At 35.6% G+C, this 22,768-nt stretch overlaps 1 protein-coding gene across 8 annotated transcripts in view; it reads right to left on the bottom strand.

Annotated features, from left to right (window-relative positions):
- JAKMIP1 (janus kinase and microtubule interacting protein 1) overlaps positions 1-22,768 on the bottom strand; it is a 244,905-nt gene that overhangs the window by 122,908 nt on the left and 99,229 nt on the right. For all 8 annotated transcript variants that reach the window (XM_050337666.1, XM_050337665.1, XM_050337671.1 and 5 more), the window contains exons 7-14: positions 21,883-22,029; positions 21,152-21,292; positions 17,962-18,021; positions 10,412-10,540; positions 9,050-9,178; positions 5,342-5,425; positions 1,550-1,612; positions 290-388 (exon numbers count right to left, since the gene is read on the bottom strand). In XM_050337666.1, coding sequence (XP_050193623.1) covers positions 290-388; positions 1,550-1,612; positions 5,342-5,425; positions 9,050-9,178; positions 10,412-10,540; positions 17,962-18,021; positions 21,152-21,292; positions 21,883-22,029 — 852 coding nt within the window. The remainder of the gene's footprint in view (positions 1-289; positions 389-1,549; positions 1,613-5,341; positions 5,426-9,049; positions 9,179-10,411; positions 10,541-17,961; positions 18,022-21,151; positions 21,293-21,882; positions 22,030-22,768) is intronic.

Below are 22,768 nucleotides of genomic sequence, written 5' to 3'. Positions count from 1 at the left end.
AGGCAAAATATTGCAAAACAAAATATTTTATTAGATGAAAACCAAACTATATGCAATTTATATTAGCTATATTACATCTTTATAAACATTAGTGAGCATTCTCTCCAAAACACATTAAGGCAGTGGCATCAAATCTCATTATCCCAAGATACAACATTTAAAAAATAGATACCTAAGTGACTTCCCTTAAACATGCACCAGACACCAGTAATCTTTACAGGAATTTCAGCTTGGGTTCAAACATAATTTCTGCTCCATTTGAGAGTTTGCAACAGAGAGAATCTCTTACTTCAAGCTCTAGCACTCTGAATTCTAACAGCTCATTCTGGTCTTTTGCATCTTGCATCTCATTCTTCAGCTGATGCTCTTCTTGTTCCATTCTGTAAATCTATGAGACAAACACAACACAGCAACACCCTGTAAGCACTAGAAAAGATAGTGCACCAAGTTAAGACAAAATCTAACTATTTCATTACACATTGGGCCATGTCTTGCAGCTAAAGAAGGAACAGCACATCAGAAAGCACTTTTGAGACCTGCCAGCAGCAAATGGTCAACGTTCTCTTAGAATATTAAGATGGAAGTAGCAGGAAAATTGATATGAATACTATATCTGAATAAGTTAGGCAATATAAGTTTTCTTTTAAAATCAAGCAAGTGAATCTGAATTACATTAACATTTGGGTAGACTGTTCTCATTGTATTTGCCTAAGTAGACATCTATTCTTTACAGTATATGAAAGACAATAATGGAGGAAGAGGTTTTAATGCTCACTTTTTAATTTTCCAGAATTGTGCTTTCGGGCACTAACAGTGACAAAAACAGAACTTCAAAATTGAATATTAATTATGCTGACTAATAGCTTTGCTCTCCTGTCTAGTTTAATTGGGTGATAGTTTAACTGGGTGATCTTTTTTTGTATGAAACTAAATAGAAGTGTAACACCTGGCATAATGCACTGTAACATTAATAATGCCCATGTAAGTGTCTGAATAAATTAAATCTGACTTGGCTCTAGCTACTTTTAGACATGATTTTTCTTTTAGTTATTTTTGTATTAATATTAAGCTACTAATTAATAAAATTAATTCTTTGATTTTGAGAGTACTAGCTAACTTTTCCACCAGTATCAATGAAGAATGATGCAGATACTCAGCTCCGAGTACCCCAGATAGTAAATACAATGTCTTAAATCAACCAGTATTACTTAATGTGTAGAAAAACTGTAAATAGTGGAAGGTTGAGGGGAGCAGGCAATTTTGTTAGTGATCAGGACAATAATAATCTTTGTGTAACTGTGTGTTTTGCTGGACATGAGAACATCAGCCAGCTTTGGATGGACTGTTGGCTACACATGTAACTCCACAATAAAGAGCAGCTTCAGTTCCTGAAGAGTACAAAGGCATGTTGGTACTTTAATCAGAGACTTTCATTTAAATTTCTGTTTCTGGTGAGAAATAAAGTAATTCCATGTTGATGTTCCAGTACTTAGTACTTTCAATGTCTTTTATGATAAAGGGCAGCAATGGTGAAAGTATTCCCACATACCTTCTCTAGCAACTCCTGATTTGTTCTAATTAACAGCTGCTTTTCTTCCACCCATTTTGAATCCTATGAGGAAGAAGAGGATTAAATATATATATATATGTTGTTAAACAAGACAAATGACCACAATAATTACAAGATTTCAGACATCATTGTACATTCAAGTATGGAATGGTCACACATTGAAAAACAGAGCTATCATAAATATTTCAAGGATATACAGCATTTTATATTACAATGAAAATAAAAGTTCCTTCTATTTCCTGTTGCAGAGTCTCTTTTTTCCTAAGAAGCATATAATTTAAAATCTTTACATGTAGCAATTGTGGGAGACCACAGTTATATAATAGTTTATGTCATTTTAAAAACATTTATTTACTCAGCTGAACTCTAAACTATTTCTTTCCATTGCAAAGGTTTGGGAACTTTCTTGCAAAATCATCCCATTTTGAGTGGTGAAATGCAAATACTAAGGGAGAAAGGGAAGAAAAACATTTTATTACCCCAAATGACTGAAAATAAGCTTCAGTAATATACAGGTAAATACCCTCTGGCAAAAATGTGAGAATCTGGCTAATACACAGTGTTTGTGACATGGAATTCAAAGCTGTGGAGGAAGGGAACTGATATGAGATATTCTGTGCTCCATTTAGAAACTGTATTTCTAATTGATCACTTGTTCCAAAGCTGATCTTTCCTTTTAGGTTTTCCTGTGGCTTTAAAAGGCCTCATCAAATACCCTTTAAAAACTCAAGTTACAAAACCTCACTGCCAGCTACAGCTGGACATTCAGATTTAATGGATTATAAGAGCCAAACTAGCTTTGTTTTGCCTGTAGAGAAAACTATTTACATAACCTTGCTCATGCTGCTCTAAGAAGTTTAATAAAACGATATCCAACACTTAATATGCTATAGTAACTCTAGATTGAATTATCTTCTAGGTTCAAGGGACAATTTATTTAAAATCTAAATGCATTTACTAAAGTATTAGGATGATACCTTCTTTGTCAGCAAGGTATTTGCACATCAATGCTGCACAAGAAATCAATGAAATCTGGATATCCCAGCCCATGAAGTAGTCTTGAAATGTCAACTAAAAAATCTGAAACTTTATGAGATGATATTTACTCCAATTAGCTTTTTTTAAAAAAGTTCAAAGTTAGATTTTCTACATATTGTCTGTTTCAGTTTCATATTCTACCATTTTTTTTCCTTTTTCCACTCATAAGCAAGAATGCATAAGTGCATTTTAATTTTCATGGGATAAACAAGCTCTTCAGGGATGTGATGCTATAAGAATAACCTACAAAAATGGGTACTGAAAAGGCATTACATTTGTCAAGAATTTTTGAAGCCAGTGAAAAAACTGTTGAGAATAAAATCTGGTGTTTACTTTAACATTTAACTAGCACTTCACCAAGGTCAAGGGTTGAACAAAGAGTTGCACCCACTCGCTTAGGGTGGATACCTCAATGCATGGATACGGTAAAAGGCCGCTTCAACAGTTGCATCAGACCTGCAGGTTCAACACAAGTTCACTCAAGTAGAAAAAACCGATTAATTTGCCCTATTGATAATTAACTTTTGTTTCTTTCTTGATTAAGTCCAACTCGACTTTCTGAAAAAACCTGAACTCCGAAGGAATTGTATTTACACACCAGATCACAGAGAGCTGAGCATTCATCCATCTGGCACATTACATACTCCAATAGTTTTAGATTTATTATTTACCACTATTAATATTTTATAAGAACTTCTTCACTTAATGTAATTTTTCTTATGCGTGCAGCTCAACCTTGCAGAAATGGATTATTAGTTTTGTTTTACTTCTGAGGGCATACTGACAGACCCAGCAGAAGAAGGATTAACAAGGGCTCTTGACAGCTACTTTGAAATGACATATAAATTGTTTTATAAACCAAGCCTCATATAATTTTTTAACAATAAGATTCTAATCTCCTGCTCTGAATTTGACTTCAGGAAAATTGTGAAGTTCTTTTCTGCTTCTGTTTCCTAAAGGGGTAAAGCAAGACTAAAATTTTCTAGGATAATACACTTGGAACTTATGATTAATTGTTTCCTTTACAAAAGCACTTCAGGGACTGGCTTCCCAAATGAACACTTCACAATTATTATTAAACCATCATCATTACCATGACCACCTAAATGACAAAGTAATAATAAAATAAATTAAAAAAAAAATCACATAGTGCACAAGGAATTCAGTTTATCATCACAACCATTTATTTTGTTGAATGTAAATACTAACAGGTCAGGAGAACCAAGCAGGTTCTAGAGCTCCCAGGAAGACACTGTGAACCCCTCTGTGGAAAGTTAATGCTCAGCATACAAACCAACCCACCAGAGACACCACCATGCTGCTCCCTGTCACATCCCTGTTCACCTTCTCAGGATTACTGAGAGATACAAGGTTGAAAATGTGGTTCTGAATCTCGAAGTGATAACTAATTAAATTCTAATTTCCAGGTCTACCTTTTTGACATAACACTCTTGAAGAAAAAAATCACAGAAGAATTTCCTTACATGTGTATTCGAGTTCATTTATCTTACTTACATACACAGTACTTACATTATACACTGTAATAGTCAACTACTTTGTTAATGCTTTGGACTGCACAGCAATTGGCCCTCAACACCTTTCTTGTCAACACACCAAAATACCAGCAGTAGATCCTCAAGAAGTCTTCAGTTTCATTCATTCTTCCAGAAGCTCAGTGAGCCATTGGTTTTAGATTGACAACACATTCCCTCCTTTAAGTACTATTGTATCTACGTGGAATATACTAAGCAAATCCAATTTGTGTGGAAGTTAGCATAAATTACTTTTACCCTTAATTTCAGTATGGTCCCCAAACCTTTGCAGTTATACGGAATCTTACAGAAAATTTTTCTTACAAAGAATAAACCATAAAAATAGTGATATCATTCACTTGGCATTATTTGTAGATTGCTTTTGTTCAGTGCTACAGGATTGAACAAACATATCTATAGATAGCTATATCTTATTCTCATAAGCAACCTGCAATTTTTAAATTCTTATTTCAAACAATAAATCATAAAATAAATCTCCCCAACTTCTTCAGTGCGTTCTAGCAGTTACGCAACTGAACAATTTGCAAATGTATGCTCATAACCCTTAATCAGACTTTCTGAAGACCCTAGACATTATTAAATATGCATCAGTAGTCACATCTTTGTCAAGTATTTACATATATTATATATGCTGAAGCATAAGGCCTGCTTTTAATTTGTATGATAGTTTGGGAATTTAAAAGCATTTGGGTTCTCCAATAATTTAAACCCAGGAGAGTAACACCATGAGTGGCTTCCAGTAACCTGACACACTCAGGAGTAAATTTCTCTAGCATGTCTAGAAGTTTGGGGTTTTTTAATTTTTCCATGCTACTCATCAAAAATATTCTCCAGTACAAATATAGAGCATTTATTTTATTGGATTTTATAACAAATACTAATAAAATGGAAAACAGGACAAAGGCCTTCACCAAACGACAATGGGAACAGAATTTACGATGCATGTAGACATGGTTATTTGGAGACTATGCTTTAGTGCATTATGTGCTAGAAAATGAATCTGAAATGACATTTTCTTAGGTTGTAAAATACTTCCCTTTACTTAAGCAATCTATTGCTGCCATCGCAATTAAGCCGCATCATTTGCACTAACACACCAGTAAGCAATGAAGATGGCAAGGGCACCACTGCATGCAGCAGAGAAAATGATGTGGTAGAGGGCATTAAGAGAGCCTTTTACCTGTCCTTTCTCAATTAGAGCTTTCTCCAGGTCCTCAATTTTTGCCTGACACCTGAGAAGATCAGCTTGCAGTTGTTCACGAGTCTGGGGGGGAAAAAAATCAAAAAGTGCGTATATGTGCAGGCACATGCAGGTAGACAGACTTAATTACATACAGAATCAAAGTAAAGATACTTTATACTGCTTATTGATTGTCCAGTCAGCTTTTAATGCTTTCCATTAAAATAACTGCTTTTATGTTACGTCACAAAATATTTAAAGCTGTCGGTTTAACAGGATTTTTCCTTCCTAGCTTAGAAAGATGTTATCATCACACATTCAATGACAAAGCTCTTCCTAGGGGGAAAAAAATAACTTAGGAACTGAAAGAGCTCTAAGAAGCTATTCATAAGCTTTAGTAATTCAAGGCATTGGGGAAAAAAAGGGAAAGAGTGTAAGAGATCTGTATTAAGCACAGAAAAAGGCCTTTAGGTAAATAAAATATATTGACCCCAAATAATTTATATATCCCATACATAACATACTGCTGGTCAGTTCTCCTTGTTCTACATAATTATTACATTAACTATTACACTATAGTAGGTATTACCCCCTGAGTCCAGTGATGCCTTAAAAGGAACTGGATCATAAAAGGTACTAAACAAAACAGATATAAAACAACCTGTTTCCAGAGACCCTCAGTCACTGAGGCTCTTTGAGCTACTGCAAGTACTTTTCCCACCCTACTTTAGGTACTTTTTCACCCAAACAGTTAAAAAATTCCCACAGGGATTTCCTTTTACATCTTTGGTCCTTGTTGTTTACCTTAAGCCTCATTTAAAAATAATAGGAAATGTTCATCCCACCAGAATATTGGGCCCTACAAAATAAATCACACAAAAAGCTACTTTCTGACTCACTCAAAAGATGGACTTGCAGGGATGTGACAAAAAAGACCAAAACACCACTAAAAAGAAATAGTAACAAAACAGACAATTTGCAAATGCCTACAAAATAAAATTAAAAAAAAGCCTATGAAGGCAAAGGAAATACATAATGGTCTCTCATAAGCGCCAAATACATGACTGCCCCCGAAATTGTACTTTAATAGTAAATGGAATTATGCCCTCCATCCCAATTCTATCTTGAGAAGTGATCTCCAAAGTCCTTATTGCTTTCCTTGGCTAAGTGTCGTACTTAAAAAGAGAGTGTCAAAAGTGACTAGGCTTTTGTAAGATGCTGAGAACTCTTAAGAAATGAAGTCATAAATCAATAATTGTACTATTATAAGAACTATATTTCACAGAAAAAAAGAAAGAAAGAAAGAAAGAACTTTAGACTACAAAGAACCTTGAAAAAAAAAAACACAGAAAAGTTGACATATTTTAAAGTAAACCCTGAATCTTCTAAATACAGTCTCTGAGGGTAAGAGATTAACATTTTTAGCTGTAAACAGCTCTAGATAATGTCAAGTAGTCTATATTCTTCTGTAATTTTACCTGGAAAGCTTTGCTTATTAACAAATAGAAATTCTGTTTCCACAGCATATTGTTTCTACACATAAAATACTCAGTAAGTGGAGAAAAGGATGTGGATGATACATACATGTGGATGGCACATGTATGCCTAATAACCATTAATATAGAATTTCGTGAATATTTTATTAATTGTTCTAAGTAGTAGAACAAGCTAGTGGCAGCTCCTACCATTAAACTGAGTTCTTTCCCACCAGTAATTTTTAAACCATATTAAAATGTCTTTCTGCATTATTAGCAACATGTTGCAGTGGCATAGTACAGTGAAGGCCACATGTAGCAAGGCAGTAACATGTAATAATTCATAGTATTTAATACATTTCTCCATTTTGAGGGTTCGGAGAAGTTGTAGGGGGAAGGTTTTCAATGCTTAAACATTTTTTAGAATTACACTCTCACTGAGGTCAGATCACCTGCCCAATCTCTGTGCTCAAAGCTGAGAGAGGATACTGGTTCCATCTTCTTTATTCCCTCCCTCAGGCATTTACCCCTGAGCATTCTTTTACCCAGACTGAATAGTTCCAGCCCTTTCAGCCCAGTGTATCAGGTTGTCCAAGACCTTAATAATCTTCATGAGCCAGCACTCCAGACATCACTCAATCATGAGCAGAGAGGAAGGGTCACCTCCATTGGTCTGCTGGGGACTTTCTTCCTCGTGCCACCCAGGAGGCTGCTGGCCCTCACTGCTGCAAGGGCACACTGCCAGATCATGTTCAGCTTGGTGTCCACCAGAAGCCCCCACTTTATTTTGTGCAAAACTGTTTTCCAGGAAGCCAGCCCCAAGTCTGTGCTGGTACATGGATTTATTCTTCCCGACAGTTTTCCTTCCCTTGGTTGAATTTAATGAGATTCCTCTTCCCACATTTCTTCAGGCAGTTGAATGGTTCCTCTGAATGGCAGCACAACCATCTCAGGTATCAACCACTCCTTTCAACTTTGTATCATCTGCAAACTTGGAGGTGGAACACCTCCAGCTGAACTTTCTGCCACTGACCACAACCCTCTAAGCTACTTCAGCCAATATTCAGTCCACTTTTTCACTTGTCTCCTGTCACCTTTCTTGAAGGCAAGAGTGACATTTGCTTTCTTACAGTCCTCAGGAACCTCACACAATTGCCATGACCCTTCAAAGATAACTGAGCGTAACTCTGTGAGAGTGGCCTTGAAATGACATCAGTCAACTCTCTCAGTAGTTACTAATCTAGTTTCATGCTGTACTTCATGCAGAATGGACATCAGGTGAAGATGATGAAGTTTCCAACTCTATAGCTATTTATTACCCTTTTGGATTTTATATGTTCTTTAGTCGTTGATCACAATAGTTATTCAAGCAGAGGGTGACTTGTAAACATGCCACAATTCTAGACATGCTGCTATCTGCAAGGAGCTGAAATAAAGTAGAAGTTTTGCTGCTAGTTAACTCAGTTCTTTTTTTGATGCCACTTCTGTTCACTGAATAAATCTGGAGACTGAGTCAGAGCTCACCATCTCATGAAATTATTTTGCTCATCTCCAGTTTGGAAAAAAGAGAATGGAAAATGCTGGCATGACTTCTGTTGACCTCATCTCTGCACCACTAAATGGTAAAACACAGTGGTGGCAGAAGGGCAAATACTCTCTCACACCTATAATACCTAGAGTACAGAGATTACTGTGAAAGTAAAAATATTTATTTCAGAGAGAGTAAACACTCCCACATGCTGACCCAATAGGAGAGATAATTAGCTAGGTACTTTTTAAGGAAAGAATACTCTCAATCTAAGATTTTAAAAAACAAAGTATGATTTCATATGTTCAACAAAACACTTTAATAAAAACTATCTTATTCAGATTTGGGTCAGATTTTTAATATACAATGAAAATACCTAAGTACTTATAACAACCTATCCTGCAATTAATTTAAAACCCATCATGCCACTATCCAAATTGCAGGTTCAGCTGGGATATCACTCTCAATAACGCTGTCTTCCTACCGAAATCTGCAATATATTATCCATGCTAGAATAAAATATGACATCTTTATTCTGATCACACCAGATTAATCTAAATTGTTGCCTCAGTGATGATATCCTCTAATCCTCAAAAACATTATGCTTTGCATTTCAGTGACCTGCAAAGATACCTCCTGTTGTTACAAGTCGTTTCAGCTTTTTCAATTATTTCAGAGTTAAAGGAAATTCAGTTAAAAAATTACCCTTGCTTCTCTCTCTGCATCCAGGGTTCCACCGACTTGCTCCTGAAGCAATGCATATGCTCTTTGCAAAGCTTGATACTCTCTTGTTAGCTGGCAGAACCTTAGTTCAGCTTCTTCTTTAGGTGTGCTCTTAAGGGGGGAAAAAAGTGAGTTTGTATAAATATGTATGTATGGGTTTGTCTGTACAGACAGGTAGACTCACAAACACAACAAGCAACACAACTCATACTGAGTCTCAGTTATATAAAGGTTTGAAATCCTGAAAAACGTGGAAAAGAAAGGAAGGAAGGATGATGAGTATCTGTCTTTACCACAAAATTTCAGGACACTGTATGTTACTATATGAGGCAGTAATGTATAGAAATGTGAAAAAACTGTCTGGGGAAAGTTGAGAGGAAACAGTTTTATTCACCACTCTCTTCAGCAACTCCAGAGCCACAGGAGCTTCAGAAGGGGCTCATGCAGTCCCTCCCTCCCTCTCTAGACTTTTTCTCTGCAACACCAGGGTATAGTACACTAACACAGAAGTTACATTTCAAAAGTCATATTTCCTTAAATTAATTTTTTTAACATGAAGTATTTTTAAAATCTTGATCTCCTTTGAATTTTGAGCAACTGACTTGAACCATTACAAGGTCTTTCCTATAATGCTGAGGACAAGAAATGTCCTTCCCTTTAGTTAATTTTTACTCCAGAAACTTGAGTTCCAAGGAAAAGAGATTACAATATTATTAAATATCAAAACTAGGAAAAAAGGAAGCTTCTTTTGACTGAGGAGTATTAGGTACACAAGTTAGGTTTATAAGTTAGTGAACAAGAAAGAAAGATGAAAAAGGGAATCTAATTCATGCTTTGTCCTCATGCCTGCAATCTTCTAAAGTAGGCCAGCAGCACTGTATATCACAGAGCTGAGACAAAACATGTCAGTGGGTATTTACTACCTATGATCATTTAAGACTTCATGAACTTCAAAAGCCTATCTGAGTATTGTGAGCAAAGGAAGAAAATCCTGGTTGTATCAAAACAGTCAAAGAAATTCTAAGGTTGAAAGGCAAACTATTGTCTAAGAACTATTGGCTTTTGGCAAAGCAGTTTGGCTATTCATTTTCTTTAGACTAATAACAAAGAGTTTGAGAAAAACAATTTTATTCCTCAGCCCAATATCTGCCAAATCTGTCAGGCAGAATATTATCTTATTAATTCTATTGTGAAGTGTATATGTTACTGGACTTGAAAAAAAACAACGGAATTCTCTGCCAAATCTTTCACAGTTCCTGTGGAATAACAACTGAAAAAAAGTTTGCATTTATACTTAAATGATGATTTTTTTATAGAACTTAAGAACAAATCAGTGTTACTTACATCTTCCAAATCTTCTTCTGGTGTTGCTGGTGTCCTGTCTGTTTTATCTGTGTTGTATGAAGTTACAGATGATGTTTCTGAATCAACAGATTCTTCATCAAATCCAAAAAATGTCTCCACAACATGCCTCTGAAAAATTAGGGTTTTGTCAGTTATTAGCAAAACAGCTGGAAAATCCCAATGACCCAAGGTCTTCCCTGATCATTTTAGTATTTAGGAAGGAAAAAAACTCCATTGTGAACTCTTGTTCTCTGATTGAATGAGCTGAATTTTCAACATCGTTTCTGTAAGAATCTCCAAGAACTGAACTGCACACAGTACTGGGTAACTGCCAATAGGACAATGCTTTAGCAAAGCCATAAAAGCTGGTTATCAAAACTACACAGGTCTTACAAGATTCACAGTAGAGGAATGAAATGCCTATTCAGAAGAAAGTAAGCCAGTACGATGTAATATATAAAACATGTAACCAAAAGAAAAAAATATTCTAGGGATCAATGTGAAACAAATTTAATTGTTCATACTAACTGTAAAAAGAGAAGACAGATTAACTTATAATATCTATTTTGCAACCCTCTACTTAAAAGTATAAACTATTGCTTACCCTTTGTTTTTTCAATACCATCACTCTCAATTTTTTTCAAAGAGTTTGCTCCACTATTAAGACTCATAAAAAAGACATGCCTGGGGAAAACGAGCTTTTCACTGCAGATTTTAAAAATTTTACACGATGTTATCAATTAAATGCATGCTTACAGAAAATTAGAGAAAACGAGTAGTCAGTGGTAGCAAATAGTACAATATTAATTGTGAAAATGTGATATTTTATATAAACCCTCACTATTTTAAGAGATTCCCTTTCCATCAATTTCCTAACATATGTTCAGAAAGCAGGAAAGTTCCATGGAAACACCACTGTTCCAAAAAAAATTTACTTATATATTTAATTAGAAAAAACAGTTTTTCAAGTATTTTTCCTCGAAAATAGAAAACATTAAATGTTATTAGAAAGTATGACTTTTTACACCACACAAGAATTCTAATGACCCAACACAATTTCAGAGAAGCAAGAAAATTAGGAAAAATTTTTAAGAGTGTTGCTGGAAAAATGGAGTCAGGTTATGAAGCACCCTAGACAGGAGGCTAGTGGAGAGAGGTGCTGTAAGAAGATGAAGAAAGATTTGTCTATCCATCTCTATATTTTTTGCCACTGCTTGATGCTGAGTCACGTATCTTGATGTTCCAGTGTGTTATTTGGTTTTCTTTTAAATATAAATCACAGGCTGTATGTGAGAAGATAATACCTTGTTCATTAAAGAAGCCTAAAGAATGAAAAATGTTATCAGTTGTTTTTTCAAACATCATGAATCCTACATTTCAGCAAAGCCAAATTCGCTGAGTGGAATTCTCAGCTATCAATTTAATTCAAGGTTCTGAAAGTTTTTATTTTATCTATAATGCCATATCTCATGATAAATTCCAAATATTTTCCCTTCCCTGCCATCTTCTAGACTTATCTAACTTTAGAGACTTTTCCAGTATGTCTACATAAGTATCGTCTTCACTTTCTAACAAAGCCCTGTAATGCTTACTATAATCTTTTACCTCAGTCACAGATCTCATCAACAGCCAAAATACTCTATCTTGATTTAAACAGTCCCATAAAATCAAGCTTATAGGTGTGACTTTGTGCCTGCATGCACGACACCATGTGCTCCATTTACAGTCTGCAGCCCTGGTCACCACGGTCCGCCAGGTCACAGCCTCATTACTCCTAAGCTGAACAACTCCATAATAGTTTCACAGCACAGCTTATTCCACTCCAACTGCCAAAAACAGCTCCAAGACCCTGTCCTGAATTACTTAACTGCTTCACTTAAGATGAGCCCTTCTATCAGTACTTTAAAAGTTTAGTTCGGACCACATATTGAAATGAACAAGTTCTAATAAAATCTCTTCTTGAAAAGATGCTATGCACTCCAAAAAAACCCACAAAACCACAGAAATCCACATCCTTTCTAAACAGACTATGCTTATCCATATGCATGCATATAAAAATGATGCAGCACAAAAGGCAAAGAGCTTCTGAACAACCTTTAGAAACAATTTTCCTTTTGCGAGCTACTAGACCACTACTTTGTGTATGCAGAAGAAAAGAAAAGGATTGTAGTTATAGTGCTACAGTGATGGAAAGACACATTACTCTTTTTTCAAGTTGTTTAGGAAGCACTGTGATCCTTTCAACAGCCTATGTCTAAGACGCTTAAGACAAAGAGTTCCCTGGGATAATTCAATCCTTTCCTCCAGCATTCATCAGTTTACCTTTTTGTCCTACTTAACAAAACAAAGGACACAGGGAATAGGTTTAAGTTGTATTCTAAAAATATAGAGACTTATCCAGAAAGCTAATGTGTTCTCTCACACTTGAATTACAAACATTTCAGACTCCTCTTTCATAAGTACAAAGGTTTACCACAAAAACAGAGGTGCAATTAGTCCCTGGGAGATGGCCCATCCAGCATTTCTCCTGCACTGAATACTGGTTGCAGCCTACAACTATCTAACAGTAACACTTCAAATAAATATTGAAAGTCAAAAATAGGGCTAAAGAAGTCATGCTATCTTCAAGTTGTAAGGAAGACATATTTACAACACAAGTTGCAAGTTCAACTCACTTTTTTGACTCCGAACTGGTGCACATATACAGTTTCTTAAAGATGAAGCCAGATTTTTGGTAGGTAAAGAAGATGATGTCAAGTAAACAAAACCCCAGAGATTTCAACAAAAACCACATCCTCACTTTGTAGTGCAGATACACTTTACTCAAAGATGCTGAGAGCAAACCCAGAACAAAGCTTCATACAGACTCTCATGCTGATTCTTCTGTATCCTGCTCTTTCGCCCACACCTGCTTGCCTGTGGATGGAGCTCAGAACCACCACGTGCTTTGGAAGCAGCTCAGACAACAGAAGAACAGCTGATCCTGCTCATGCCTTCTGCTCCAAGGGTGTTTGGCCACAAAAATGACAAAACTCCAATTTATTGTCATATACATGACACAGAGAACCCAGTACCGTCCTGGTCAGGAGCAGCTTAACTAAAATTGACAATAAGACCTACCATGCCCATGGGATTTTTTTGCTATACCTCTGCCTTACAATCAATCACTTAGGTAGCTCAGGTTAAGTATATATCTTCCTTTCATCCTCCAGGTACACATCTACACATGCTGTTTCAAGGAGTGAAAATAAAATAGCACAATAACATTGGGTTTAATTTTACATAAATGTATATAGGTTTGAGAAGACGTTGAAAGCAATAACATTACTGCAACAACAGATACTTACCTGCCTTTAAACACTGCACTAGTAGCAAAAGGAGGGGGAAATAATTTGCATATATACATAAATAAATCACTTGATTATTAGATGGGGGAATTATGAAAGAAAATTAGTATTTCCCATTACACTAAAAAACCCCAACACTCAAAGGAGAGTTAAAAGTCAAACCCTGTTAAATGCTATACAGACTGCCTATAATATCTGGAGTTAGGAGTGAACTGCTTTATTTATTCTAATGACTCCTTCCTTTTTAGAGATCCTATATATTTATCACTTGGTGAAGCAGAGACTTTCCATGGCATTAGAGATAAGGTATTTAGCCATTGCATATTCCTTGCACATGTATGAATTTCTTCTTAACATAATTATAAAATAGCAGTGTTTATTGCTGATCATCTAAGTATCTGAAGTAACTAGTCACAAGAACTGATTTGCAGCAAAACCAGAACAAATTAACTGGCAAGGTAACAGCTGCAGAGAGAGAAAAAATGGGGAAAAAAAGACATTTGAGTCATACAGTTGTTGATAAACACTGTAATAAATACTAAGGCATCAATAAATACACCAACTCCAAGGGAGATTTCACACGTAGATGAAAAGCTGAATCACAACAGTCTTTGAAAAGTATATAGAAACATACTATACTTGTTGGATTTTTGTAACTCTACACTATGTAAATTCAAGTTTCACTCAAACTTTTCTTAAAAATGGGAACATTCCCAACAACTTAGAGGTTCTTTTACATTGACTTGTTATATATATTTGTTATTTATAAATCACAAGTTCTTAACTGAGAAAATAGTCATGTATATTACTGAAAAAATCTGATTTTAATTCTAATTTCCACTGACTACTGCCATGCATTTAATAGCAAGTATTTTTCATGTAGATTTACATCAATGTTTTCACATAATTTTAAAGTAAAATTATGCATTAGGTTTTTATAACTCAAGTATTAATGCTTCAACTGAAGTATGGTGCTCAGTAAACATCAAAGTTTACAATGCTATAAATCAGTAGTGACACATAGACTACATTATGTGCAAATTTCAATATAGTCTGATTTCTCTGTTGCTAAAGTAGTTTCATTTTACATTTAAATGTCTCATTTTCAAGTATTTAATTGAACATGATGAAAACGATCTGAGATATATTTCCTTGTAATGCAATCAGATGTGCTAATCAGTAACTTCTTACCTTCATGCTTATATGTCATTTCTTGGCAGCCAGAAAAATACAGGCACACCAAAGCACAGAGGCAGAGAAAAAAAGAAAAATATAAAACAAGAAATATAAACTCCATCACACCAGTGTGCAAGCTTTCCACTAGCACCAATACAGTTTATTTATTAAAGATTAAATAAAGGCATAAATCTGTAGAGTCCTGCAGTTTCCAAACATGCTGGGCAAATATGTCTTATTTTAAATGCATGACTCCATCAGTCATGGAATCACTGTAACTCCATTCTACGTGTCAAAAATAAACAAAACATTAAAAAATACTGTTTCTGAAGTTTCTTAGTTATCTCACCACAAAAAAATGGGGGGAAAAAAAGAAATTTAAAATAAGTTTCTTGAAAAAAATCTTGCTTTAAACAGCAAAAGATTCACCTGGTGAATCACAATCTATTTCCTAGCAAGTCCAATGGCCCACTAATATAAAAAACCAACCAACCTCTACCAGTTTAGTCTGCTTCACCTCAGGAAAAAGCTGTCCTTCAGTACCTGACTATACAGAGTCACTACATTAAACACCTGGCAACCACAGAGGTTACAAAGCCCATCCCACTTGGCTGCTCCTTTCCTCAGGGAACCAGAGCCAGTTGCCAGCATTGTTCCATGGACTCCTATCCTCCACTGGGAATTAAAGAGTGCTCAGTCAAAGCTACATTAGCAACAGTAACCTAGTGCGCCTACAGAGCTCCAGAAATAACACAGACATCTAATTACAAGAGTAAAAAACAAAACAAAAACATAAAATTAAAATTTTCAAAAGCTTCTCAGCTGAACTGATATTCAGGGCTGTAAAGGCTACTGGACCGGCCTGGTAGATCATTCACACAATCTGTCTCAAAGATGGAGAAAGACATGCCATGGATTCTGTTCCAGATAACAGGAATCACTGTCAGGAAAATACTCAGAAAGAACCACAGGCACTGTGCAGGCAGAGCACCTCTGAAATGAAAGAAGCTGAACTATACAACAGAAACTGCAACAGTAGATGAGTGCAAATCATGTACTGTGCACCAAGTCCATGGTTATTAGAACAAAAACTGAACTTTTCTATACCTTTCAGTCTGAGCTTATCTGACCGCTTTCATGAAACGTTATTCTCATGAGTTATTTCATCTTTCAATTTGCCAAGGGAAGTGGGACACATCTGAAAATAGATACAACTCACAGCCCAACTTGGTAATTCCCTATGTTAATGCTAATTTGGCATTTAACAATCCTTAGCAAAGCAAAGCCAAAGATATAGATCAGTAATTTCTTATTCCAAGTGTTTGGCTGGGACAGATACATTTCACTACTATTCTATACAGGTTATATCATCTTATGGTATAAAGATATTACACAAATCATAGAAAGAAATACACTTATGCTGTGCATGTCTGTATATAAAGCAACTCATCTTAGACTGCTTTTATAATCCATGGAGAGAAACAGGCAATTTTAGGACAAAACTCATATGGCCTGTTTGCATATCTATTTCCAACCATTTAGTGTTAACATTTTGCCCAGAGTGAGATGTCTGTATCTCACGTCTGTTGACGTCTAACAAACATTTGCAATGCTTGGTTAAATAAATTCTACCATTTTCATCTGGATTCTTGAAAGAGGCTATAACAATGGAGAAGATGATGATACAATCTCAACAACTCATCTGAGTAAGAGATGAGCTCATTCTACAGAGATATTTTTTTTAAAAAAAAACCACAGGAAAACTGTGCTACTGATAAATTTGTTTCTTCTGAAGTATCTGTCATATCCTAAATAAGAAGCACACCCCTACTAACTCTGCTGCCCATTCTGCAGTAAACTCTGCAGAATTCCCCCAATTATAGTACTGTTAGACATGAAGAACAGCACTGCCATAAATTTTTTAATGGTATCACGCTCATTCTCTCCAATCCTCAAGTTGTTCAACTCTTGCTTTGTTCAGTAAGGAAAAGAAGACACAACAAAAGCATCAGGTTGCTCAAGACAAAATAGGTAAAAGGAAAGGGTACAGAGTCTACGTCAGCTGAAGTTCTATTAACATAGATTTTTAAGATATAAATATATATTTATTGAAGTTTTCAGATTATAGAAATTAGCACCACCAGTTATCAATGTCTAAAAATTAAATTAACTAGTTCTGTTTCATCAGGAACTTTACAATTTAGCAAAAGACCCTACACATTTAACCTAAAGTCAAATAAAAGCTGCTTATTAGAAAGGACTATAAAAAGTACAATATGAGTTACATACAGATATATAAGATTTAACATACTTTTTAAAAATTGCTCTCAACACACAAACTTCCAGTTATACTACATCAAGAGAGAATGGTTTACAGTTGCTTCAAATATATTTGCAGCTAAATATATTGTTGTTACTTTTGAATTTTTCTTTTTTACCATCTAAAAGACACACTATTATTAGAAGCAAAATTTGAAGAAACTACTAGTGAAACAGAGAATCCCAAAGAATGCATTTTTCAGAATACAGGCATTAAGAGAATGCAGAGCAATAAAAAAGCACCACCTGGAGGTCACCAGGAATAGACTATGCAGAACACACTGACAACAGGCACCCATTTATGACATGTATCTTAAGCTACCATAAAAATGATAATGATATCTCCACTCTTCACTTCCATTTTTTCCCTCTTAGCCCATTTCCCTCCCCTCACATGCTCCATGTTGCTAATGTTCAGCTTCACAAAAAAAACATTATTTGGCAAATTAATTACTTTAAGCACACGTTACAATAAAAATTAAAGGTACATTAAAAGTGTAATTTTATTGTTTGTTTAAAACAAACCCCAAAACAACATCACTTGTGTGCAGTACAAAACTTGCAGCTCCTGATTTATCCTAAAAACATTAAGCACTCACCAGAGAAATTATGTTTTTTTCCCAATAAGTAGAGCTTTAAATTCAGGCGGTATTTGAAATGTGTTGTTCATAACAACAGAAATGCACTAAAAACCGAAGGTTTGCTCACCTTTGGAGGCTTCAGACTTTTTCTCCTCTGTTTTTTAGACCGCAATAACCGTTCTCTTTCCTAGAAGGAAAGAGAACATTTTGGTATGGGTTTGTTTTAAAACTATACTTAGATATGTCTAACACAAAGAAATGTCATTAACATTTTCTTAAAGCCTATGGTAAAGCTAACACAATGTCTTTATCCTTTGGAATAACACCGTGCTGATAGAACACCACCCTGTACTGCAGCTTTATCCCTTTAGCAAACAAACCTTCAGCCATATCCTTCAAGCATTTGCTGGCAAGTTGGCAAGAAAAGGCTTTGTTAAATACTGGGCACAGATTTCTGACAGTTCCTTTGACTCTTTTACCAAGAAGCTCACTATGGAAACAGAATTTACAGTCTCACTCCCGTGTTCAACCATCCTGAAGAAGCAGATCCGTAGCCAAAAATTAGTCCAGTCTTAGTAATTACAAGTCATTATATCAGGCATACTCTGATATACAAGCATGTAACATGTGCAGTGTTACATGTGACTTATCCTTGTAGGGTAAAAGTCTCAAATCCAAAGGCATTCTCAGTCTATGTCAACTTAGCCAGGGTCTTTTTTTCTACTGAGACTTCGGTACAAGTTCACAATTAACTATATCATAACATGAGGAGGTTATGACTGGAAATGCAAGATTTATCTGAATCCAAGAATGGTAACTTGAATTACAAAGGTGAAGAGGAAGGAGAGAAGGTAAAGGAGCAAGCAAAGGAGCAATGCAAAGGAGCAAGCAAAAAAAACCCCAACAATACAGGAGGCAGGTGCTCTGTCTTCTTGGTTTTTCCTGATTCTTTCCTTAGCTCTGCATCTTTGTTTGCAGTATCTCTTTTTAAAAGACTGATTGCAGTTCCAAGTGCTTCTCTAGAAATTATTGCTCACTGCATGGTATTTTTCTATTCAGAGTTATTTGCTTTACATTCAGTTCAGAAACTGGACAAATAGGAAGCTCCCAGTGGAAAATACAATACAATTAATTATGAGCACATTGTTCAGGAATGAAGTTTTGGAAAATAAAAAATAATTGATAAAAGCACAATTTATATAGCATCTTGAATACATAGGGTTTGAAAAATAGGAATAGTAATAACTGCCAAGGTAGAATGCTGCAGGTATTTCAAGCTGTAGAATAATATAACATTTTAAGCTAAAGTTGAAATAAGACAGTAAAATTTTATACTGTCAAACAAAAGTCCTGTCTTCTCGGGTACATAGTTAAGGCATGTTAACTGGGGTCTCCTGCCTCCCAAGCAGGTGTCCAAACAGACGGACTTTCCTCTCATCTCACTTCAGTGCAGAATGAATAAACACTTCTAAAACTCCAGTCCTCCCTGTTTCTAATCTTGTTTGTAAGAAGACTGATTAATTTACTATCTCAATAATACATCAAGCTACCAGAACAATGATAGTGCCAATTAAAAGCCACTAGCATGTTTTGCAATCATCTAAGCTTTCCTTTTAAGAATTAACCAGAACACCACTGTTGTGGGAGAATTCAGGTTGGCATGGTTTCAACAGCATCAAAGATATCCAACAGAGGACACTGTTAATCAGTTCAGACAACCCTGTTGCCTAAGACTAATGTTCTTATTTCTGTGTATCATATTGGTCTCAGCTGGACTTAAGCTGATGATTTTTATATTAATCAGGTATGGGACATTTGAGTCATTCTTGATAACTATGATACATTTGTATTCTCTAGAGGTGTGGTTTGGGCCAGAAAAGATAGCTCAAAAGCATAATGAAGTGCAGAATTCCACTGCATTCACATAGAAGGCAAAACCTCAGTTAGTTTGTACTGCCAACCAAAGCAGTATCCTAGGTAATAATTTTACATATTTCTGCAAGTGGAATAGTATATGTAAATAGGAAAAACAGCAAAAATGAAACCATATTTTAAAATATTTATTTATTTCACTTTCACACTAAACACAAGTTAATACTATTTGACCAAAGTCAGGATACATTATATTTCCTCACATCACTATCTGAGACAGTAAAAAGAGAGTCCTTTCACACCCACTTTACACTGAAATATAAGAGGTTATATCTGTCATATACTACACATTTCATATCATATCACCTTCCCTGCCTGTACAGTTGTTTTTGGAAGGTAAAGCAGCACTGCTTTGTGAACTAGACCCTACATCAGAGTCTCTGAGTAACATCCTACTGCTTGGAACACTGTACCACTGGAGAATGCACTCAGACATCAAACTTTGGCACTGATTTCAGAGAAAAATCCTGGGTCAAAATCTCAGGGAACTGCCAAGAATAGAGACAGTGTTCCAGATACAACAATAACACATCTGTTTGGATCCTCTATTTTTATTTTCAAAGCTGCATCCAATTGTTTCATTTTCTATTTAGATAGAATGCTCTTAAATTCTCTTTATCATTTTTTAACAGTCAGTAGTGCCATTTGAGATGTCTGAGTCTGTCTGAGTTCCAGATGCTGCTCCAGAAGGACAAAGGTCTCTCAGATTTGATATAGAATTTCTGCCAGCACCAGAAAGGGGTTTCATAAATTGCACTTAACAGCACTAGACACCTCTAAAACAACTTGAAACATTCCTGATCAAATAGTGCAAACATCTATATGCATCACCTTAAGGAACCTTCAGAGTCAGAAGGCAGCAGCTGTGCAACTCTAACGCTAAATCATGCTGCTACCTTTGGTTTGATGAACCGTGCATATTTCTCCCCATTTGTTATAAGGACAGCTAGTGTGGCCAGCTCAGCTAGAGATGCTTAGCCAGGGGAAATTATTGCCATCATGCATGCTCCTTTCTTTTAGGAGAAGTTCTGGTTGCTTGGGTTTGCACCAGGATTTATGTTCAACACATGTTAGTCACTAGGTTTTGGAAAGTGTCCTTTCCTCAAGTTCCTCAGTTGTTGGCACCCAGTTTGGCAAGTAAATTATGGAATGATGATGCACTTTCTTCATGAGCAGCTCATAATAGGTAAATATTTTATAATACAAAGATTCATACACATTCCAAAGAAATTCATTCACTACCTGAGAAATAACAAGAACCCTTTGACACCAAAAAACTATTTCTGTATTACTACTACAACTGGAGTTAAAACATTCCTCTCAAATCTTTAGCTTGTCTATAGATGTGTGTGCATGCACATGTGTATACCAGTCATAAACATTACCACTGTGAGATCATCAATAACATGCTGTTGTTCTTTGACTTGCAGCCTAAGGAATTCAATTTCTTGTTCCTCTCGTGTGCTGCTGAGATCATTCAAAGATGTGTGCCTCTTCAGCGCTGGTTGTGCAGATAACTTCTCTTTCTACAAAAACAAACAAAAAAAAACCATAAAGAATATCTTAAAGTGTCTTGCTGTAACTAGAGGAAAATTCTCATGTGTGATGTAGCAATCAAGAATTCTTCGGATTCATCAGCACATATTCCACTACAACACAAGGCCCCTTTCAACCAAAAAAAGTACACATTCTGTACACCTCAGCTTTAATCTCTCACATAAGATATTTTAAAACAGAATCAAAGTACACAGAAAAATCAGCAGACAAGTGAACTCAAGGATCTAGCATAGTATATGCATTCAAATTCAGTTCTGACTTCTAATAATTAAAACAGTATTTATTAAAGCTGATTTTTAGTCATACCTTTTTATAGCCTGCAAAAACATTTTCTCTATCTTTGATCCTTTTCCTTAATCACTGTGAATTGATACAACACAAAGCACATGCCACTCTGAATTTAGAATATGAATATTCACCTGCATTGTCTGTATTTGACAGTTGCACCATCCCACTGTGGAGGCTGATCTGTTTGAGTTGGAATAAAATCCTCACAGGCACTTCTACCTCAAAGTAGATGTGTGCAATGTGTTCTTACATGACAGAGACCATTACTTACCAGTTCTACATTTTCCCTTGATAGATTTTTTATTTTTTCTTCCATTCTCTGGATACTTTGCAACATATCATCATTTTTTTTGCTCATCCTCTTATTTTTTTCTACCAAAGGCTTCAGCTGACTCTCTGTCTCCCGCGAACGTTTCAGCTGTAAAGGAACAAAGTTAGCTGTGCTTTAGTTTACCACCATAGGAAAGAAGAAATAGGTGTGTTTTCACTTGCCTTTCTTCATTCAGAAAGTTTAGTTCTTTTGCTAAGTGGCATCTGACACAGACTACTGCTGAACTAAGAACTACAGGAGTCCAAACTAATAAGGCATGGCCTTTTTTTAGAGTCTACCAAAACACTAGATCTGGTCACTGGATTTTTCTCTTGGCAGGCACTTATGATGATCCGTAACTGTGATTTTTTTACAAACCAATCTCAACGTATATAAGCTTCTTGTGACCAACTAGGTCTCTAAGCAAGTTGTTCTCACCAATTATCCCTTAGTAGGAGGACACTCTTCCTTCCTCTACTTTAAAAAACCCTTCACCTAATGTGTAATTAGAGCAATGAGAAAGTCAGCCAGAGGGCACAGATTCAATCTCAGCATTCTGCTGACATTTTCAAGCTGCTCAGTTTTGTTCCTGTGGTTTTACAATGTTAGACAATTGCACAAAGCAAATTGCTGCTCTTTCTTGTATTTGTGTGTATTCAATATTTCACTCTTTTTATTTAATGAGCTGCTTTGTTTGGAAAAAAAATCTATTTTTTCCCAATCAAAAGATTTTTAAATTTACTGCGTTTTAACTGGAAATGAGAAAATTATCCCTAAAATAATTTCACTAAATATTTGCTTGTCTGTTTCATTCCCAAAAGACAATTATTTTTCAGAGTGCTTAATC

Source organism: Myiozetetes cayanensis, unplaced genomic scaffold (assembly GCF_022539395.1).
Source record: "Myiozetetes cayanensis isolate MyiCay16 unplaced genomic scaffold, myiCay2020 scf7, whole genome shotgun sequence".
Classification (NCBI taxonomy): Eukaryota; Metazoa; Chordata; class Aves; order Passeriformes; family Tyrannidae; genus Myiozetetes; species Myiozetetes cayanensis.
The sequence above is the reverse complement of the archived record's forward strand: the minus strand, read 5'-3'. Positions and strand labels throughout refer to the sequence as shown.